Below are 17,855 nucleotides of genomic sequence, written 5' to 3'. Positions count from 1 at the left end.
AAAAGATCCTGACAGATGAGAGCATTGGGCTAAGTCTAACAAGACGAATTCAATACAGGAAAATGCAAAGTCTCCCTCTTCCCAAGTGCCTGGCACCACAGTCAGACAATAATTGGTCTGAAAGATCTGGAAGCCCTCATTCAGGTCTGGGCACCACAGTTCAAGGATGTTGATAAGCCAGAGAATATCAGAAGAGAGCAATCAGGAGGGCAGAGACTCCTAAGTCTACTAGCTGAAGGACTGGGGACTAGCCTGGGGAAGACTTAAGGGAGAGAGAAAAGCTGTGTTCCAGGATTGCTGAAGGGTGGTCAAGTGGAAAAGGGAGGAGACTGATTCTGTTTGGCCCCGAGGCAGGATCAGAAACAATGTCAAAGAGAAATGTCAAAGAAGTCAAGTCTGACCTTGTGAGGGAGGGGGCTTTCCCTCTCCACCTAGTTATGGTAAAGATTACTTTCACGTTCAGCTTGGACCAGATGGGCACTGAAGGGCATCTAAATTCTGACTGGTGCGGATTCCTACGGGCATAACTAGGTCATCATGCCCCAGCAATAGGCAGAACCTCCATTTTCTGTTTTGGTTTTTGCCCCTGGAGGGAGGATGAAGGCTCAGCTCCAGGTATATGTAGGAGCAGGGACCACAAAGCCAGCGTTCTGCTCTCGGACAACATCGATCATTAAGGCCAAGTGAGCTGTGCGGGTAGCTACGTCAATCATTTTTCAAGCGTAAGAGCTATGCTACAAGCCTTTTGTTGCAAGTTATGAGTATGACCTAAGACTCTAACTAAGATCCATTCATTTCACTCATATGAATGTGACCTAAGTCACAGTTTCTCTCTCTCTCTCCATCTCCTTCCCCCCTGCAAGGCATTAATAAAGCTCCCATTTCTGGGTGACCTTCAGTAACCTAATCCATTTCTGACTACTCCAGCTCAGTGGTTGCAATGACAATTCCCCTGGTGTGTGAATATGCCAAGAATTTGAAGTATGCTCTTCCACTGGGCTGATGATTAGGAAATGCTGTCCCTCAGGCTCCTTGGTGCACAAAGCCACACTCTTGGTTCCCTTCTGCCATGCCCCTGGAAAAGATGAGAGCTTTTAACAGCTCGCTGAAACCTACGTTGGTGTCAAGGCTATCCGAGGCTATGTAAACTAGCGTACAGACTACCAGGCACATGGATGCCCTCACCACACAAACTCAAGAGGCAAACATTCACCTGACCATTCTTCAGGCCAACTAGGAGGCCTTCTCTTCCAGGCGGGCCTCCAATCACCTTGATGTAACGAATAAGGGACTCCATCTGCCACTCCCTCTCTTTTACACCTCCAAAAGACAAGCACTGCAACCTTTTCTCCTAGAAACCAAACATTATTCACAGGGACATTTAACAAAACAGATACTGCTGGTCCTAACCAAGGAAGTTAGCCTATGACCAGAGGCATCCCTAAGTCTCCCATAAAGCTCTGGATTTTAAAGAAATATTGCAACAGAAATATTTCATCCTGTAGTAATAATTTCTGACTTACGAAAGATTTTCTCCATTTTATTCCAATTGAACCCAAACCCAACTCTACTGTTAGGAATCTAGGCATTCCTCCTTCCAAAGCATCCCCAAATGTCACTTAACATTTGGTCCAAAAATGACCAAAAATTTGGTCAAAAAAAAAAAAAAGTCACTTTTTGGTCAACAGCTGTGAGCTATGACCATTCGCTAGGAAGCAAGAGAATTCTTTCCTTGAATACCTAATGGGCATTAATTAAGCTTTAATTGTCATTTTTAGGTTGTATACACACACACACACACACAAACATGTGCACACGCACGTGCAAAAAATCCATGTGGAAATACAAATTAACCTTAATTTCTTGTGTTACTAATTCATATTCTTACAGTTATATGTCAAATCCCATTAAAACAAAATTTTCTGCATTACAAAAAGATCTTCAGGTCCCAATCACCATCTTGCTTATTTCAAGCAGTATCTGATGTGAAGATTCTCTGGAAATTGAAAAGTTTTAACCAATAGCACCCACTTAAAAACCCTGAGCTGAAATCAGACCCTTGGGAGAAACCTAGAATAGACACATGGATCAAAAACATTATTCACTGGGGATGGATACACACACACACACACACACACACACACACACACACACACACCCCCACCACCACACACACACACACACACACACACACACACACACACACACACACACCCACCACCAGACCTGGCAGAGGATGATGTGATCTGAGCACACCACCAATAGGTTACACTCAAATTTCTTGACGATCTTCTCCTTAACGCGATAATGCATGTCTGAGGAGTCATCAGAATATAACTCGTAGATTAGGATCCTTTCTGGCAGCTGGATAGCCAGCCGGTTTTTGTAGATGGCGATTTTCTTCACAAGCTCTTTGCACTTGATCCGAACTGTCAAGAAAGAAAAAAGGAGTCTGGTGTCGCGCTTCTTTCTCTCTGAGGCCGCTGGAGGTAACGCAGAAGGCAGGGAAATCTCTCTGCCTGCATGCCACAGGCCATGACAATGGGGCCTTCTAGGCTAGTTGGCTATGGTAAGTTGTTAGTGGCAGATGATAAGAGATTGAGCATTGTGTGCTGGGCAGTCAGGGAAGGGGAGACTGCCTGAGGGGCCAGACCAGACTCCCATGGTTCTGTAGCTCCCAACAACTTTGTTTCTAGGTATGACTGACTAACTGTTACCCACAAAGAGATGCACACTTAGCACTCCAGGACAACTCCAGAACTCTTACGCTGGAGAGTACGTCACAGTGCACAAAGAGCTCAGCTCTCATTGGAGCTTCACCACCTTGTAAGGTCAGCAGCCTAATCGTGGCCATCTCCATTGGGCAGGTGAGGAGACTGGAGCTCATGGTGGGAAATGACTTGCCCTGAGTCACAAGACCAGAAAGCGGCAAAACTGGATCTCAAACTCTGGCCTACCAGGCGACCTCTCCACTGAGTGGGTATGGACTATACCTGCTGGTCTACACTAGTCAAAACATCCAAGCGTAAGTCTACTCAAAACACCTCGACACTTTGGGATCAGTCTTAAACCCCTCATCATACCCACAGCAGGCCCCAAAGACAACTGTTTCTGGGCAGCCTCCTAACAAAACCACCATCTACTAGAGTATGGAAATACTCTTGAAATCCTGAAAGAGACTGACCTCTAGTGGAAAGGGTGCAAGACTGCAGGCTGCCCATTCTGAAGGCTGCACCATCAGCACCATCTCTTCCACATCTTTCCAATGAAGAGATACGGGCACTGAATGTCAAGTCTCCTGACCTGACTACAGTTTTCTCCAGCAAACTTTCCTTCTTGGGTGTGTCAATCCACATGCGTTTTATCCACATGGTTTCTCCTACCTTTCTGCTCTGTGATCAGGTGCTGGACAATCACATCAGTCATGCTGTCCCTATAGGCATAACGATCCTTATAGAGCCCATGAACTGTGCTAAAAATAAGTTGATAGAAGGAAATTGTTCCATCCTGGCAGCCAATCACCTAAAAAGAAGGAAAGATGAGAATTCTAAGATCCCTGTATGTTAAGGGTCTGGTCTACTATTCTCTGCACAGAGTCTTCAAGTATTATCTATTATAATCACTTGATTGCATTAACATAGATGGAAGCAAATATATATACATATTTATTCAATATCTACTTGAGGGTGGAGCCCTATAGAATAAATTTCCCTTCTTACCACATAATTGGAATCCGGTTTAACTTTACACGTCCACACCCAGGAATTCTGATCCCCTATGGTCCCAAGACGCACTCCATCTTTGGTGAAGAGAGAGACTTGTTTGTCTGAACCTCCAAGCAAAATATATTCTCCTTTGGTAAAATAGCTAATGCAGCAAGGGTCAAAGTTCAGCGACCTATCCTTCCCAACCTAAAGGGAAAAAAAATCACAGGCAAAAAAAAAGACTATTTCTTAAATCACAATCTCCATGTGACATGGCACAAAAGGAAGAACAAATTTATATAGTACTTGAAGGTTTACAAAGCACTTCCATTAAAAACCCTGTGAGGTATATAGGGAGCACAAGCACTATTGTCCTCACTTCACAAATAAGGAAACTGAGCTAAAGTGATGTGACCCCATCATATAGAGAGTAAGGATCAAAGCCAGGTCTTTGGGATTTAAGTCCTTCTACTGATTTCAAGTCTAGCCTGCTTTCCAACACATCATTCCCAAGAACTTCAAGTATTTGTTGAAGGTTTCCCCTCCTTAAAATACTCATTTCTCTCCTCCACATATCCAAATTCTAATTTCCTTCAGTCCTCCTCATCCATGGGTGTTCTCTGATCTATTCAGTAAAAAATAATCTCCCAAGCAAGGAATAGTTTGCCTATCAGAACTATGGAGCACAGAAGAATTCATGACCAAACAGGAGACAGAGAGCATTACAAAAAGCAAAAGGGATAATTCTGATTACATTATATTGAAAAGTTTTTGTACAAACAAAGCCAAAGCAACTAAGATTAGAAAGAAGATAGAAAATTGGGAAAGAATTTTTACAACCAGTCTCTCTGATAAGGGCCTCATTTCTAAAATATATAGATAATTAAGTCAAATTTATAAGAATGCAAGTCATTCCCCAATTGATAAATGGTCAAAGGATATGAAAAGGCAGTTCTCAGATGAAGAAATGAAAGCCATCTATAGTCATATGAAAAAATGCTCTAAATCACTCTTGATTAGAGAAATGCAAATCAAAACAACTTTGAGGTACCACATCACACCTATCAGAATGGCCAACATGAGAAAACGGGAAAATGATAAATGTTGGAGAAAATGTGGGAAAACTGGAACTCTAATGCATTGTTGGTGGAGTTGTGAAATGATCCAACCATTTTGGAGAGCAATTTGGAACTATGCCCAAAGGACTATAAAAATGTGCATACCCTTTGACCCAGGAATAGCACTTCTAGGGCTATATCCCAAAGAGATCATACAAATGGGAAAAGGACCCACATGTACAAAAATATTCATAGCAGTTCTTTTTGTGGGGGCAAAGAATTGGAAATTGAGGGGATGCACATCAATTGGGGAATGGCTGAGCAAGCTGTGGAATATGAATGTGATGGAATACTATTGTGCTACAAGAAATGATAAACAAGAAATGAACCTGGAAAGACTTGTATGGTCTGATGCTGAGTGAAATGAGCAGAACCAAGAGAACATTGTACACAATAACAGCCACGTTGTGTGATGACTAATAGTGATAAACTTAACCCTTCCCAGCAATACAAGGATCTAAGACATCTCCAAAGATCTCATGATGGAAAATGCTATCCACATTCAGAGACAGAACTATGGAGTTTGAATGCAGATCGAAGCATACTATTTGCTATTTTTTTTCTTCCGTTGTGTTTTGTTTTCTCTTTCTTGTGGTTTCTCCTATTGGTTCTAATTTTTACTTACAACATCACTAATGTGAACATATGTTTAATAAGAATGTATATATATGTATATATATATATATATATATAGAGAGAGAGAGAGAGAGAGAGAGAGAGAGAGAGAGAGAGCCTATATCAGATTGTGAGCTGTCTTGGTGGGGAGGAGGGGGGAGAAAAATTTTAAAGTCAAAAGCATATGGAAATGATTGTTGATAAATCAAAATAAATTTAAAAAAAAATGATCTCCCAGAAGTGCAGGTCTGACTCCTTCCCCAGTAGCCAGTCAGGAGATTCCCATGGCTCCCAAGCATCTCCAAGAACAAACATGAAACTCCTCTTTGGCTTTCAAAGCCCTTCTTGGCCTGGCCCCCTCTGACCTCTCCATCTTTACTCTCCACCACAACCCTACAATTCAGGCTCACTGGCGTACTTCCCATTCCTTGTGTCCAGCACTTCATGGAGGCCTGCCTGCACACTGGTACTCTCTCCTTGCCTTTGCCTCTTAGCTCCCTGCCTTCCTTGAAGACTCAATCCAAATCCCACCTTCTGCAGGAGGCGTTCCTGAGCCCCCTCAGTTACTAATGTCTTTGCTTGGAGAGTACCCTCTATTTATCTATATATATCTTGTACATATAATTTTTGCATGTTATCTCCCCACCCCATTAGAACATGAGCCCCCTGCTGGTATTTTTGCCTGTCTTTGCATGCCAATGCTTACCTCAGTGCCTGCTCCACAGTAAAGGCTTCATAAATGCTTGTTGACTGACTGACCTCCCCCTTCCTCTGAATATCTATAGTACTTACAATTCATAACACTTCTGGAGCAATCATATGCTCCTCACATTACGACTTAAATGTTTCACACGTGTACACCTTCTTTCTCCAAACACACTGCAAACTCCTCAAGGAGAGGGGCTATTCCTTCCTTCCTCCGTGTCTAGCACATTGGTTTGCTCATAAAAGACACTCAAAAAAACACCTCTTTGGTGGAGCCAGGAAAACCTAGCACTTGTGGAAATAAGACCAAAAGGAAGGCATGGCCTGATGAACAGGAGACTCCACCTGCCCCTGCTCTCTCAGTCAGACTAAGAAATGAGAACTCAAGAAACAAAAAGAGACAAGAAAACCACCACAAAGGAGGAGGATTTGGAGTAGGAAGCCTTCCAGTAGGAAGGAAAGGTGCTCACTCAGACCCACAAAGGAGCTGGCCTGACTTGTCAAGTTCTACCACGCCTTGGCACAATGCTCTGAACTCACACAGTGTGTGATGAATGAAGAACCAGGTGGGTCAACGTTCAGCCAGAGTTAGAACCCCAAAAGCAAACATCTCCGAGGGAGAGAACGTAGCACTGATGTGAGGAGAACAGCTAGATTTCCTGTGGATCCGACACCAACCTGTTTGCCACTCAGCTGGTAGAAGGAGAGTTTCTGCCCCCAGTCAGCCACAGCCAGGATGTCATTATGTTCATCTCTAATCAACAAAAGACAAAAAGGGTCATGCGGGGCGATGGCCTGTTGATGCATGTATTCCTATGGGATTCAGAAACACCAGGAAGGAGAAGATACAGTTGCTGGCTGCAAGGGGCCAAACACTGCACAATTCTACAGGAACCAAAGGCTGCTGCTATAGAGCACAGTACATCAATCAGTCTAATGTAGTAAAGATGAGGCAAGGTTAGTACTCCCCCCGGGAACCATTGTTTAATTGAATATCCTTTACCCGGGGCTCCCTTTGTCGGGTCCTACCACAGTCAGAGCCAGTGTAGCCTGGGGATAAAAGGGTATAACCAAGGATTTTCTCAGGGAACATAGTTTATGGAATGCAGGATTTCAAAGCACTACAGACCTAGTAACTTTATTTTCAAAAAACCTAGGACCTTTATATTTCTCCTTAAATTCAGTAACTTTTTGGGGAAGGTGGTAAAACAAGGAGCTAGGAAGTAGGTCTTCTGTAAACAAGGAAGAGTGGGAAAATCCAGGCCATCTATTTTTTAATCAACAGAAGTTTTCCCAATTCTTCCTCTCCTTCTTAACAGAGTAAGGATTAAAATCTGAAACTTAGATGATTCTCTCATTGCATTTTAACCACAGATAGATCGCTAGCTAGAGCTAACAGAAGGGTAATTAGGCCCTTTGAAGATGTAATATTATTTCAGAAATTGAACCTCATCAGGGACAAATTAATAAAAGTCATTTTACACTTTCAGGAAAAAATCATTTGCAGTAAGTAGGCCCAACATACGGATCCCCTTAAGAATACCTAGAGTAGCCCTGGAGAGCTGAAACCACCTCTGGATGGGGAGGAGAAAGCACTGGCCTAAAAGACCAGAGGCCCACGAGTACAACAGACTACAAAAGGACAACGGCATCAATGGAGGAGACGGCAGTTCTGGGAAAGCCAGAGGGCTGCGTCATGACTAGAAAAGTAACACGGGCTGAGCTGTGCGCTAGTCTAGCTTCTCTCTGCTATCGCCACCTGGAGGGCGCCTTTCCACTGGCACTCTATAAATAATCCCAAAGGCACCATAATTGGCCAGGTGGCGGCTACTAAACTCATGGGCGTTGGGGCAGCTAGGTGGCATAGTGGGTAGAGCTCTGGCCTTGGAGTCAGGAGGACCTGAGTTCAAATCTGGCTTCAGACACTTGACACTTACTAGCTGTGTGACCCTGGGCAAGTCACTTAACCCAACTGCCTCACCAAAAAAAAAAAAAAAAAAAAAAATCATGGGCCCGGTGCTGAGAAGAAAATAATCAGCCCATTTTACAGAACTGGATGTGCATTTCTAAACCTATGTGATGGCAAACATCAGGCAGAGGACAAGGGAATGTTATCTTTGGTTTCTGCAGAGGTAAACTGATACATAAGGAACATTCACTGATTTGTTTGTGGTCTATGTGGGCAAAAGCCTGAATAGGAGGCAAGTGCCCCAATACCCAACAGACCACCTTGGGAGAGGCTGGCACAATGTCAGGGGTCTACCCCTCACTAAATCATTGTTTCCCATTAAATGTAGTGACTGTGTTGCATAACCAAGTATCCTGGGTTCTCACGATTATCCTAATTTATTCTTAGTCCTTTCTTGTGAGAGATGGTAGGGTGAAGCCCATAAATGAAAGGATTTTCTGGGGGAATGTGGTTGATGGAATGCAGAATTTCAAAAAATTACAGAGCCAGTACTGCTATTTTTAAAAGACCAAGGACCTTTATTTTTCACGGAGATGGTGAGAGATGGCAGGATGGCTGGGAGGGTGTGTGTGCTATTTGTGCCACACGGCACCTCCCAGAGACACAGGAGCTTCAAAGCATCACCACTAACTCTGGCGCCCTCCTAGTAAAGGGACTTGCAGACAGTCACATCTCCCATTGAGGCCTGAACTCTCATTATGGAGGGGCTAACTTTAGCTCTCCTCAGAACACACTCACGAGTTGTCGTCCCTGGGACTGTCCTCTTCTTCCTCAGGTTCCTCCTCCTCTGCCTCACTACCCTGACTACTGTACTCGGCTGACTTCAAAGTGGAAGGGATTTCCTGAAAATATCTGTTGACAATGACCTCCTCGGCTTCCTCATTTTCTCTGTTCATCCAGAAACTCTCCCGTTGGCTGTAGACAGTAATTGTTCATTCACAATCACATTAGCTAGAACCACACTAAAGCTATAAATTCAGAGTGTGTAATGGGGAGATAGAGCTACACCCAAGAAGAATGTGGGCATCAGGTACACTGAGTATCCTGTTTTTCATGAATTAAAAATGATACACTGAAGCCACAAAGACATCTGTGACCACAAAATCAAACAGCAGGATCTCTGAGATGGGCACCACAGCCAGAGAGGGAAACATATGTCATACAAAATGGCTCAGGAGGCAACAGGAAGCTCTGGGTGCACCAGCCAAAGGACTCATATCGGCATCCATTTCAAAAAACCACTGAGCTGAAAAATAGCAAAGCGATGAACTGAGAAAAGTTGGGTGTCTTTCAGTTAACCTTCAAGGGGCCCTGTGGGGTTTGGGGCTGACACGGTAATGCTATTTGCAAAAATCTATATAAAAAGAAACATAAAGACACCCCATCATATTCACCATCTTCAAAAGTGTGCTGGGTGGAAGGGAAGTGCCCTCTGTGGATTGAGGTGTTCAATGCCCCAAATCAGGTAGGGCTAATAAAACATTCCATGCAGTGAGAGATTTTCAAGGAAACCACTTGATAAGATTCCATTGCTGTGAGAACTTCTACTTCTCAACAAATGGAAGCTAAAGAGCTGGATGAAGAGTGACTTTTTTTGTATCCCCAGTGCTTAGCAACAGTGCCTAGCACACAGTAGGAGCTTAACAAATGATTATTCATTGATTGATTTGATCTTGGGTAGCCAAGAATTTATTTCTTTATCACTACATGGGTCTGCGCCTGGGAAAGACCAGTGGTTTGCCTTGGCCTGGAGTGAAGCACTAACAGGAGGGGGAAGGAGAAAAAACTTAAAACATATCTGCATTATTAACAACTGAATGAGCTAAAGAAAAGTGAAAAGGTAGGGAATTAACTCAATGACAATGGGAAAGGATTCAGATCTGGATTATTCACATAAAAAAAAAATCTATTTCAAACTGGCTGAGAAAAATGGCTTAACCTTTAGACTTGTTTGACCTGTGGGCCTACTCTAGATCCCTGAAAAAAAGAGTGAAAGCACTATTTCCATCAAGCCCATTTCAGAATTAAACCAGCTGGTAAGCCTGGTGAAGGCTCTGTGAGAAGGGCTAAGGTCCCTGGAAGAAGGCAACAAGGAGCAGCCCTTCTAAGAAGTCTTCTCATAAAAGTCATTATTTCCCTGAAAAAAAGACAGCAGATCCTGGTACCTGGAAGGGTTCCAGCAGATGGACCAGACTGGAGACAGCGCTCCTCCTGGCCGCTCAATCTTCACCTTCTCCTCTCCGTTTTTATTGCGGATGCTGATGATGCCATTGAACATGCCCAGAGCGAGGTACTGACCATCATTGGTCCAGCTGCTCACAGAGCCACCAAAGAACGAATGACCAAGAAGACAAAGAGAAGACGACGTGGGGTGAGAAGTGACACCCTGACAGGACTCTCCTGAAGCAGCTTTGAAGGACTCCAGGGCTTTCATCAATCTAAAGGCCAACTCGGATTCTTGGAGGGGTGAGAATGAACCTGCTGTGCGCCTCCTGGCAGAGGGTGGTGACGCAGATGAAGAGGAACATTTTTGGCCATGGAGGAACGAACCTCTCTACTACCCTTCTTTCCATGAGGATAACAGAGAAAGCCCAGGGATGCCTGAGGTGGAACCTTCCTGGCCCCGGGCTCACCCTCCCCTTCCTCACCCCCAAACCACCCCCCCCCTTTCCTGGACACTCACCTGCAACAGGTAATTTTACTGCTTGATTTATGTTTAGAGACAGACTTCTGCTCAGGAGACCACAAGCCTTGGGGAGAGGGTGGGAGGAGGGAAAGACAAAAATAAAAAATAAAGCTCAGCTGAATTACAAACAACGACTACAGGAAAATCAACTGTGACATGAACGAGGGCCACAAAATAAGCTGGCTGTTGGTGCTCAACAGATTTCAAGAACCATCATACTGTAAACTCTTAGCTGGGAGGGCCCTTACAAGGTAGCTTGTCCCATCCTCTCTTTTTCAGAGGAGAAAATGGAGGCCCAGAGAGGAGGCGTGACTGGGCCCAGGCCATCCACGTCACTCTTACTCCCAGCTCTGAGGTTCTCTCAATGCCATTATGCTCAAACGCCGTCAGGGAGCTCTGGCTAGAGGAGACACCTTTTGTTTTCAAAGTAATCAAACCCATTTTGTGAAACCTCAGGTTTCTATGTGGCTCCCATATGTAATAAAAACTAACTCTAATGTTTCAAAATAAATAATTTCTTGATTTTCTATTCTGTACACAATCCAGAGCAAAATCGCTTTCTCCTGATTCTGAGCCTGTCTCTGTAAGCTGATTTGTGTTCAGGAAATAGAAATGAATTCTACTACCAGCCTGGGCCAAACAAAATCAGGAAGATAAATCTAGTACAAAAATACATTTCTACACTGCAATCCCAGGTCTTCAGAAAACTGCTTCTGTACTGTCTACTCCCTTAGATTATCTATGCCTTGACTCCCTTGTCCTTAGCCTTCCTAACACCACCTGGACTTATAAAGTGACTTACAGCTTTTAAGTGACTTCAGCTAGAGTCTCTCATTTGGTTCCAAGTACAACCCCATGGGGTCAGCCAGGTAGGTATGACCCTATTTTTCAGAGAAGGAAACAGAAGCTTAGCATGATTAAATGGTTTGTCTAAGGTCGCTCTGAGACCCAGGTCTTCTGTCTTCCTCCTGGTCCAGGGAAGGCCTAAGTGCTCAATCTCAAAACTTACCATAGATACTTTACTTTGACCTTGGGCAAGTCACTTAACTTTTCTCAGCCTCAGTTTCCTCAGCTGTAAAATGAGGGCAATAATAGCACCTACCTCCCAGGGTTGTTGTGAAGATCAGATGAAGTAATATGTTATGTGCTTTGCAAACCTTAAAGCGCTATGTAACTTATTATCACTGTTGGGATACATTGCCTTCAGTGGAGACAACTCTTCAGTTGACTGCACTAAAAAGCAGATGCCTCCTATGATGGAGATACAACAAATGATATGTGCCCTTGCTTTGTGCTCCATCAACCCCTCTGGGCACCATACTTGTTTACTTTTCCCTTCTCCATGGCCCCCAGTCTTCTTCTTCTTCTTTATTTTTTTTTTTTTAGGCAATTGGGGTTAAGTGACTTGCCCAGGGTCACACAGCTAGTAAGTGTCAAGTGTTTAGTCTGAGGCCGGATTTGAACTCAGATACTCCTGACTTCAGGGCCGGTGCTCTATCCACTGCACCACCTAGCTGCCCCTACCCCTAGTCTTCTTATAAGAGCCACCCTCTCTCAAGAATCCTTCCTATTGGAGGGGGGAGGAGGAAGAAAGTGAGATAATTTGGAGCTCGAAAGTTTTAAAAATGTTAAAAATTGGTTTTACCTGTAATTGGGAAAAAATAAAATATTATTAAAGTTTAAAAAAAAAAGAATCCTTCCTATTTTCAACACATTTTTAAAAGACCCTTTTTCCCCACAATGTTTGGCCGTCTCAGAAATGACGTCATAGTGGAGAAGTAGATCCAACCCCTCCCTACCGTTCTTGGATTTGGGGATTTTAAGCCCACTCCTGATTCACAGTGGTGCAGTCATTCAAGGTCAGAAGTTTGGGAAATCAAACCTACCAAAGTCACTGGAGGAACAAGATGCCAGCTGGTGGGTAACAGGGTTGTAGGAGACACACTGTATGGAATCGTTGTGTCTGGAAGAAAACACACAGACACACAGACACACACACACACATACATATACACGTCATATTTCAATGGTTCCAGCTGATGAGTTCTCAAAGCAAGACCATCATGCTAGAGCATGCCTGAGGGTTCTTCTGAACCTGACCCATACAGAGACAGCCTCAAAGTTAGCTTCCCCAAGTTAGCTTCTGGGGTCTGAACAAGCGTCTGCTGCCTGTGCAGATGTTGAATAGGATGAACGTGTACAAAGAGAGACTGCCTACCAAATTCTAATTACAGGATAAGCACACGAATGATGAATGTGTCTGAAAACTGAGGATGAGTAACAGGGAGGCCATGCTGGGCATGAATGGTATCTCACCTCTCTTTCTACTCTTTTTCCCTTTGGACATTTCATCTCTCTCAGAGTATGGGAATGTCATCCCCTCCCCCCCACACACACACTTAGAAATTCACTTCAGAGGTCTAACCTTCACAGTAAAAGAGTTCTGCATGAAAGATTTAAAGGTATCTTGCTACAATCATTCAAAAACGAAGTCAAATTAATGAAAAAAAAAGATTACGTACGTGTACTTCAGAATACCTTCCAGTTTTGCTGTCCAGATGATAACACTTTTGTCAGCTGATCCAGAAGCAAAACGCTTGCCTAAAATTTTTTCAAAAAGAAAACCTTCCATGTTAACTCCCATTTGTTTTAAACAACCACCTCAAAGTACTAAAATAAGTTTAAATTCTGGGCTCTTGAGCAAAAGTGTCAGAAAGGGTCCCTTTCCTCTACCTGCCAAATACAAAGACCACTAGAAAATGGTCTCCCCTTTGTGCAGGGCCTGTGTAGGCTGCACTGATCACAACAACAAACCCTGACCAAGGGGAAAGCACTCTGAGAAGACCCCGAGGAAGGGCCCACACTCACAGTGCAGCCAAGGTGGTCGCCTCACCCTCCCCTACCGGGATCAGATGGAACCCTCCCTCCAAACCTTTCCTTGGACTATCCCCATTCTGTGGAATGCTCTCAAGCCTTTCTCCTGCCCTACAAGCACCAACACAAGGCCCACCTCCTCCAATAAAGTCTTCCTCTATCACTTCTAGCTTACCCTGACCTCACCTCCTGCTTGACTCTTAAGACATTTATTGTCCCTGCTCCTCAATTCAAGAGCAAATATTTATGAAGCAGCTACTATGTGCCACACACAAACTAGAAAAGTGAAAAAGTCACAATTCCTGCCCACAAGGAGCTTAGACTCTCCTAGTGAGGACACAAGAAATGCAAATTAGCAGAAGGCAGAATATGATGGACTCAACAAAGTAATGGGGAAAATGTGAGGAAGGAAAGGACGCTTCCAGTTGGGAGGTGGAAAGGCGAGGTCTGCGAACAGCTCCTACCTTAATTTACCTAGAACACAGCAAGTATAAAGGTGATCATTGCTACTGGAAGAAATGAACTGGCTCAATATCGACATTCTCATTATAACTAAAAGACTCCGAGCTGGGAGTTGCTCCTTCGGGGCAGTTAAATAGAGGCCCTGGCAGCTGGTGTCATCAGGCAGGCAAAGCTATCTTGGTCCAGAAGAATGTGTCTAGCTTACTGAGGGCAGGATCTGTTTAATTCTGTCTCTATGGGCCCGGTACCTACCACAGTGCCTGGCACCTGAGAGGTGCTTAATAAGTAGTTGTTGAATTTTGGTGAAAGGCACAAGAAACACCATTTAACAGAATATGTCATACTTTGCAGTATTCAAGATGCCAGGGAAGATCATTGAAATCTACGTACAAATCTATCACAAAGGATGGAGAGAAAGAGGTCATCTATAAAGTGGACAGACGGCTGGACTTGGAGTCAGAAAGACAAGAGTTAAAATCCTGTCTCTGCCACTTACTAGCTGGGTGCCTCTGGGCACAAGAGGTCCCTAACCTGTCCATCCTCTTTGCTTCTTCGGGAGCAGTAACAGAATGGTGGAAAAGGGAGTAGACAGCGCTATGAATGTTACGGTTTCTGGACTGGCTATAGACGTTGGTTTAACAATTAGTACTACAAACATGAGATTCTTGTTCGATGACGAATAAATGTACATGCTTCTAGAGGAACTGAAACATTTCGGTACAGACATTCTTACTATAAATAAAGCCAGAATATAGAAGCAAGCTGCAGTTAAGTACAAGGACAGGCCTCAGGTTCTCCTTCAAGAAGCAGATTAAGGAGCGGATTAACTGATGTAATTAAACAAGTCCCCAAAGCCAACGAGAAACAATTATGTGGGATACTGCATCATCTCTCCCAGAAAATCAATCAGATAGTGAACAAAGATGTATGAATCACCAACTGTGCGCTAGGCATTGTACCACAGATGCAAAGACCAAAGCAAAACAGTCCCTGCCTTCAAGAAGCTTACCTACTAACTGGAGAAACAACATGCCCACATACAGGCATAAGCATAACAGAAACACAGTAACCTTGGGTGGGGGAGGCCCTAGATGCTGGGGAGACCAGAGAAAGCATCATGCAAAAGGTAGCTCTTGGGTGAGTCTTGAAGGAAGCCAGGGATGCCCAGAGGCAGAGGGGGAAACGAGAGTATTCCAGGCATGGAAAAAGTGAAGGGAAAGATGGGAAACGGAGGGGCACATGTGAGGGACAGCAAGAAAGGTTACTGTGCAAAATGCAGGATGAGCACAAGCTAAAAGCCACCAGAATATCAAGTATCCTGGCGGGCCTTTCCAGATCCGCCTCACTGTCTGTACTCTCTCCCTCAAATTACCTTGTTCACTTCAGTTGTTTAGGCCCCCAGAAAAGGTGTGCTCCTTAGTAAGAGGAAGCACTAGTGTTTATTTATAGAGCGCCTACTGTGTGCCAGGTACTGGGCTCAGTGCTTTACAATTATCATTTCAATGGATCCTCACAACAATCCTGGCAGGTCAGTGCTGTTATCATCTTCATTTTATAGATAATAACACTAATAGGTGCTAGCACTGAGGCAGACAGAAGTTAAATGACTTGCCCGGAGTCACATTGCTGGTGAGTGTCTGAGGCTGGATTTGAACTCAGTTTTCCTGACTCCAAGCCCAGCACTCTGTGTATGATGGCGCCCCCTAGCTGCCTCAAAACAGCCAACGGTTTTCACTTCTGTCTGGATCCCCTGCACCAGGCATGTGGTTCCTTCCACATCATCTTACTACTTTGCCCACAGTAGGCCCTTAATGAAAACTTGCTGAACTGGATTAGATTGAGCCGGTGGCAGAGGACACTGAGGCAACCAAGATCTTTATGATCTTATAAACCAAGTCAAGAGACAGGCTGACATTCAGCAACTTCAGTGTGAAGATGGACCTGGGAAAACAGATCGGAGAATTGGTTCATGGTAAGAAACAAATGAAATCACAGCCTGTAGACCACTCGGGAGCCCTGTGTTTGCTTATACACCATGGGGAAAGTTGGGAGAGATTCTAAATGTCGGCAGCACTTAATATCACAAAAATGAAAATGACTAAAACTTAAAAAGTCAGGAAAGGACTGGTTTGCTTCATGGGAGTTGGTTCTGAATCAGCTGCCTTTGTGATGTGAGAACAAAGGTCAAGTTCAACATCAAACTAGGGAAATAAAAGAGATGAAAGGATCTCCTGGGCAATTCAACAGCTCCAACATGACCTAAAAATCCGTTTCCCATTTTTTTAGTAAGGATGCTAATTATCACCATTTCAAAAGTCACTACAATAGGAAAGCTAATGTCTGCCAGCCAATACTTGATCTCCTTCTTATTGGACAGATGGAGTGCCTTGGGCAAACATTCCTTCGGAACACAGACTCATTTTCAGAACATTACAGAGGAAGATGGAAGAGGATGATAAGTAGTAAAGGAGGTCTGGACAGGGCCCATAAGGAGCACCCCAGTTCTGGGTGGGCTCAAGAAGGAAGCGGAAACGGCATTTTTAAAATGAAGTCAGGAAGAGACTGGGCTGGGTTAAGCACTCAGAGAAGACCCACTAGAGACAACACGATGTTGAGGGCACTGAGGAATCCATTATCAAAATCTCCGAAAGGGGGGACAATACTGAATGGTGGAGGGAAAATCATGGAATTGTTATCCAAGAAAGACGGTTTTACAGATCCAGTGAAGCACAAGAAACAGACCGCTTTACAGAGCATTGTGTGATGATGATCTTTTTTCCTAAAACACTGCCTTTGCTAAATGCTGAGGGTGCCCCGGGAGCATCTCAGAAGGGGTGTGAACAGAAGCCAGCTGCCCCAGGGAGCTGGCAGGAGGCCAGTGAACCCCAGGGGCCCCTTACCATCCTTGGCGTAGGCCACACAATACACAGTGTCTTTGTGCCCTTTCAGCGGCTGAATCAAGGTCCCATCAGAAGTGTCATAAACCTAGAGAAGAAGAAGACAAGTCAGCCGCTTGTAAAATGCAGGGCTCCATGAGCAACAGCAACAGACATTTCTTGCGGATCCCCCAGGGAGCCGATGCTGTGTCAGGGGAAGACTTAAAACACTCTCTGCCCTCGAGGAGCTCACAGTCTGTCAGGGAATTCTCCCAGCTGTGCCAGAAGCAGTCCTGAAGCACCACAGCGGCCAGAGAGCACTCCCAACACTCGGTCTTCTGAAACAACACCCAATGCTGTGGTGCTGGTGGACAACGAGGAATGAGCAGAAGGAGCTGATGAAGGTCGCCGAGCAAATGGCAGTAATTTGGGCTCTCCAGATTCTGTTGACTTGAGCAATACCATGAGCAACAGAAAACCTGGAGTCTAAACCTGGGCTAGTTATTAAGCAAAAACTCTACTTCTCCCCTCAGATGTAAGATAAGAAATTACACTGTAGGACTCATAACCTAAGACATGTTAATAAAATTTATAAATCTCACTTCACAGTTTCTAAAGTGCTCCCAATAGAGATTATCTCCTATAACCCTCATAAACACCCTGAGATAAGCAGTCAGGTGTCTTCAGGCACCAAAGCTCAGAGGTGAAGCGATTTAACCCAGGGCACACAGCCAGGAGTCCCGCAGGTAAGATTCAAAGACTGGACCGATGACGCCCAGTCCCGTCCTCTTTTCATGCCAGCTACCTCTCATCAGCATGCTGGTTTACATATGCCACGGGTACCAC

General features: G+C 44.3%; 1 protein-coding gene across 4 annotated transcripts in view; it reads right to left on the bottom strand.

Moving 5' to 3' along the window:
- The window catches only part of IFT122 (intraflagellar transport 122), a 75,197-nt gene that overhangs the window by 41,150 nt on the left and 16,192 nt on the right, over positions 1-17,855 (bottom strand). For 3 of the 4 annotated variants that reach the window (XM_027863830.1, XM_027863829.1, XM_027863828.1), the window contains exons 3-12: positions 17,034-17,118; positions 13,320-13,398; positions 12,684-12,760; positions 10,795-10,861; positions 10,277-10,423; positions 6,821-6,896; positions 3,720-3,911; positions 3,384-3,522; positions 2,227-2,429; positions 1,214-1,351 (exon numbers count right to left, since the gene is read on the bottom strand). In XM_027863830.1, coding sequence (XP_027719631.1) covers positions 1,214-1,351; positions 2,227-2,429; positions 3,384-3,522; positions 3,720-3,911; positions 6,821-6,896; positions 10,277-10,423; positions 10,795-10,861; positions 12,684-12,760; positions 13,320-13,398; positions 17,034-17,118 — 1,203 coding nt within the window. Of the gene's footprint in view, positions 1-1,213; positions 1,352-2,226; positions 2,430-3,383; positions 3,523-3,719; positions 3,912-6,820; positions 6,897-8,849; positions 9,027-10,276; positions 10,424-10,794; positions 10,862-12,683; positions 12,761-13,319; positions 13,399-17,033; positions 17,119-17,855 lie in introns of all 4 variants that reach the window. The other variant, XM_027863831.1, reaches the window with a different exon arrangement.

This window comes from Vombatus ursinus, unplaced genomic scaffold (genome assembly GCF_900497805.2).
Source record: "Vombatus ursinus unplaced genomic scaffold, bare-nosed wombat genome assembly UNPS02014773.1, whole genome shotgun sequence".
Lineage (NCBI taxonomy): Eukaryota > Metazoa > Chordata > Mammalia > Diprotodontia > Vombatidae > Vombatus > Vombatus ursinus.
This window is presented reverse-complemented; position numbering and strand designations above follow the sequence as displayed.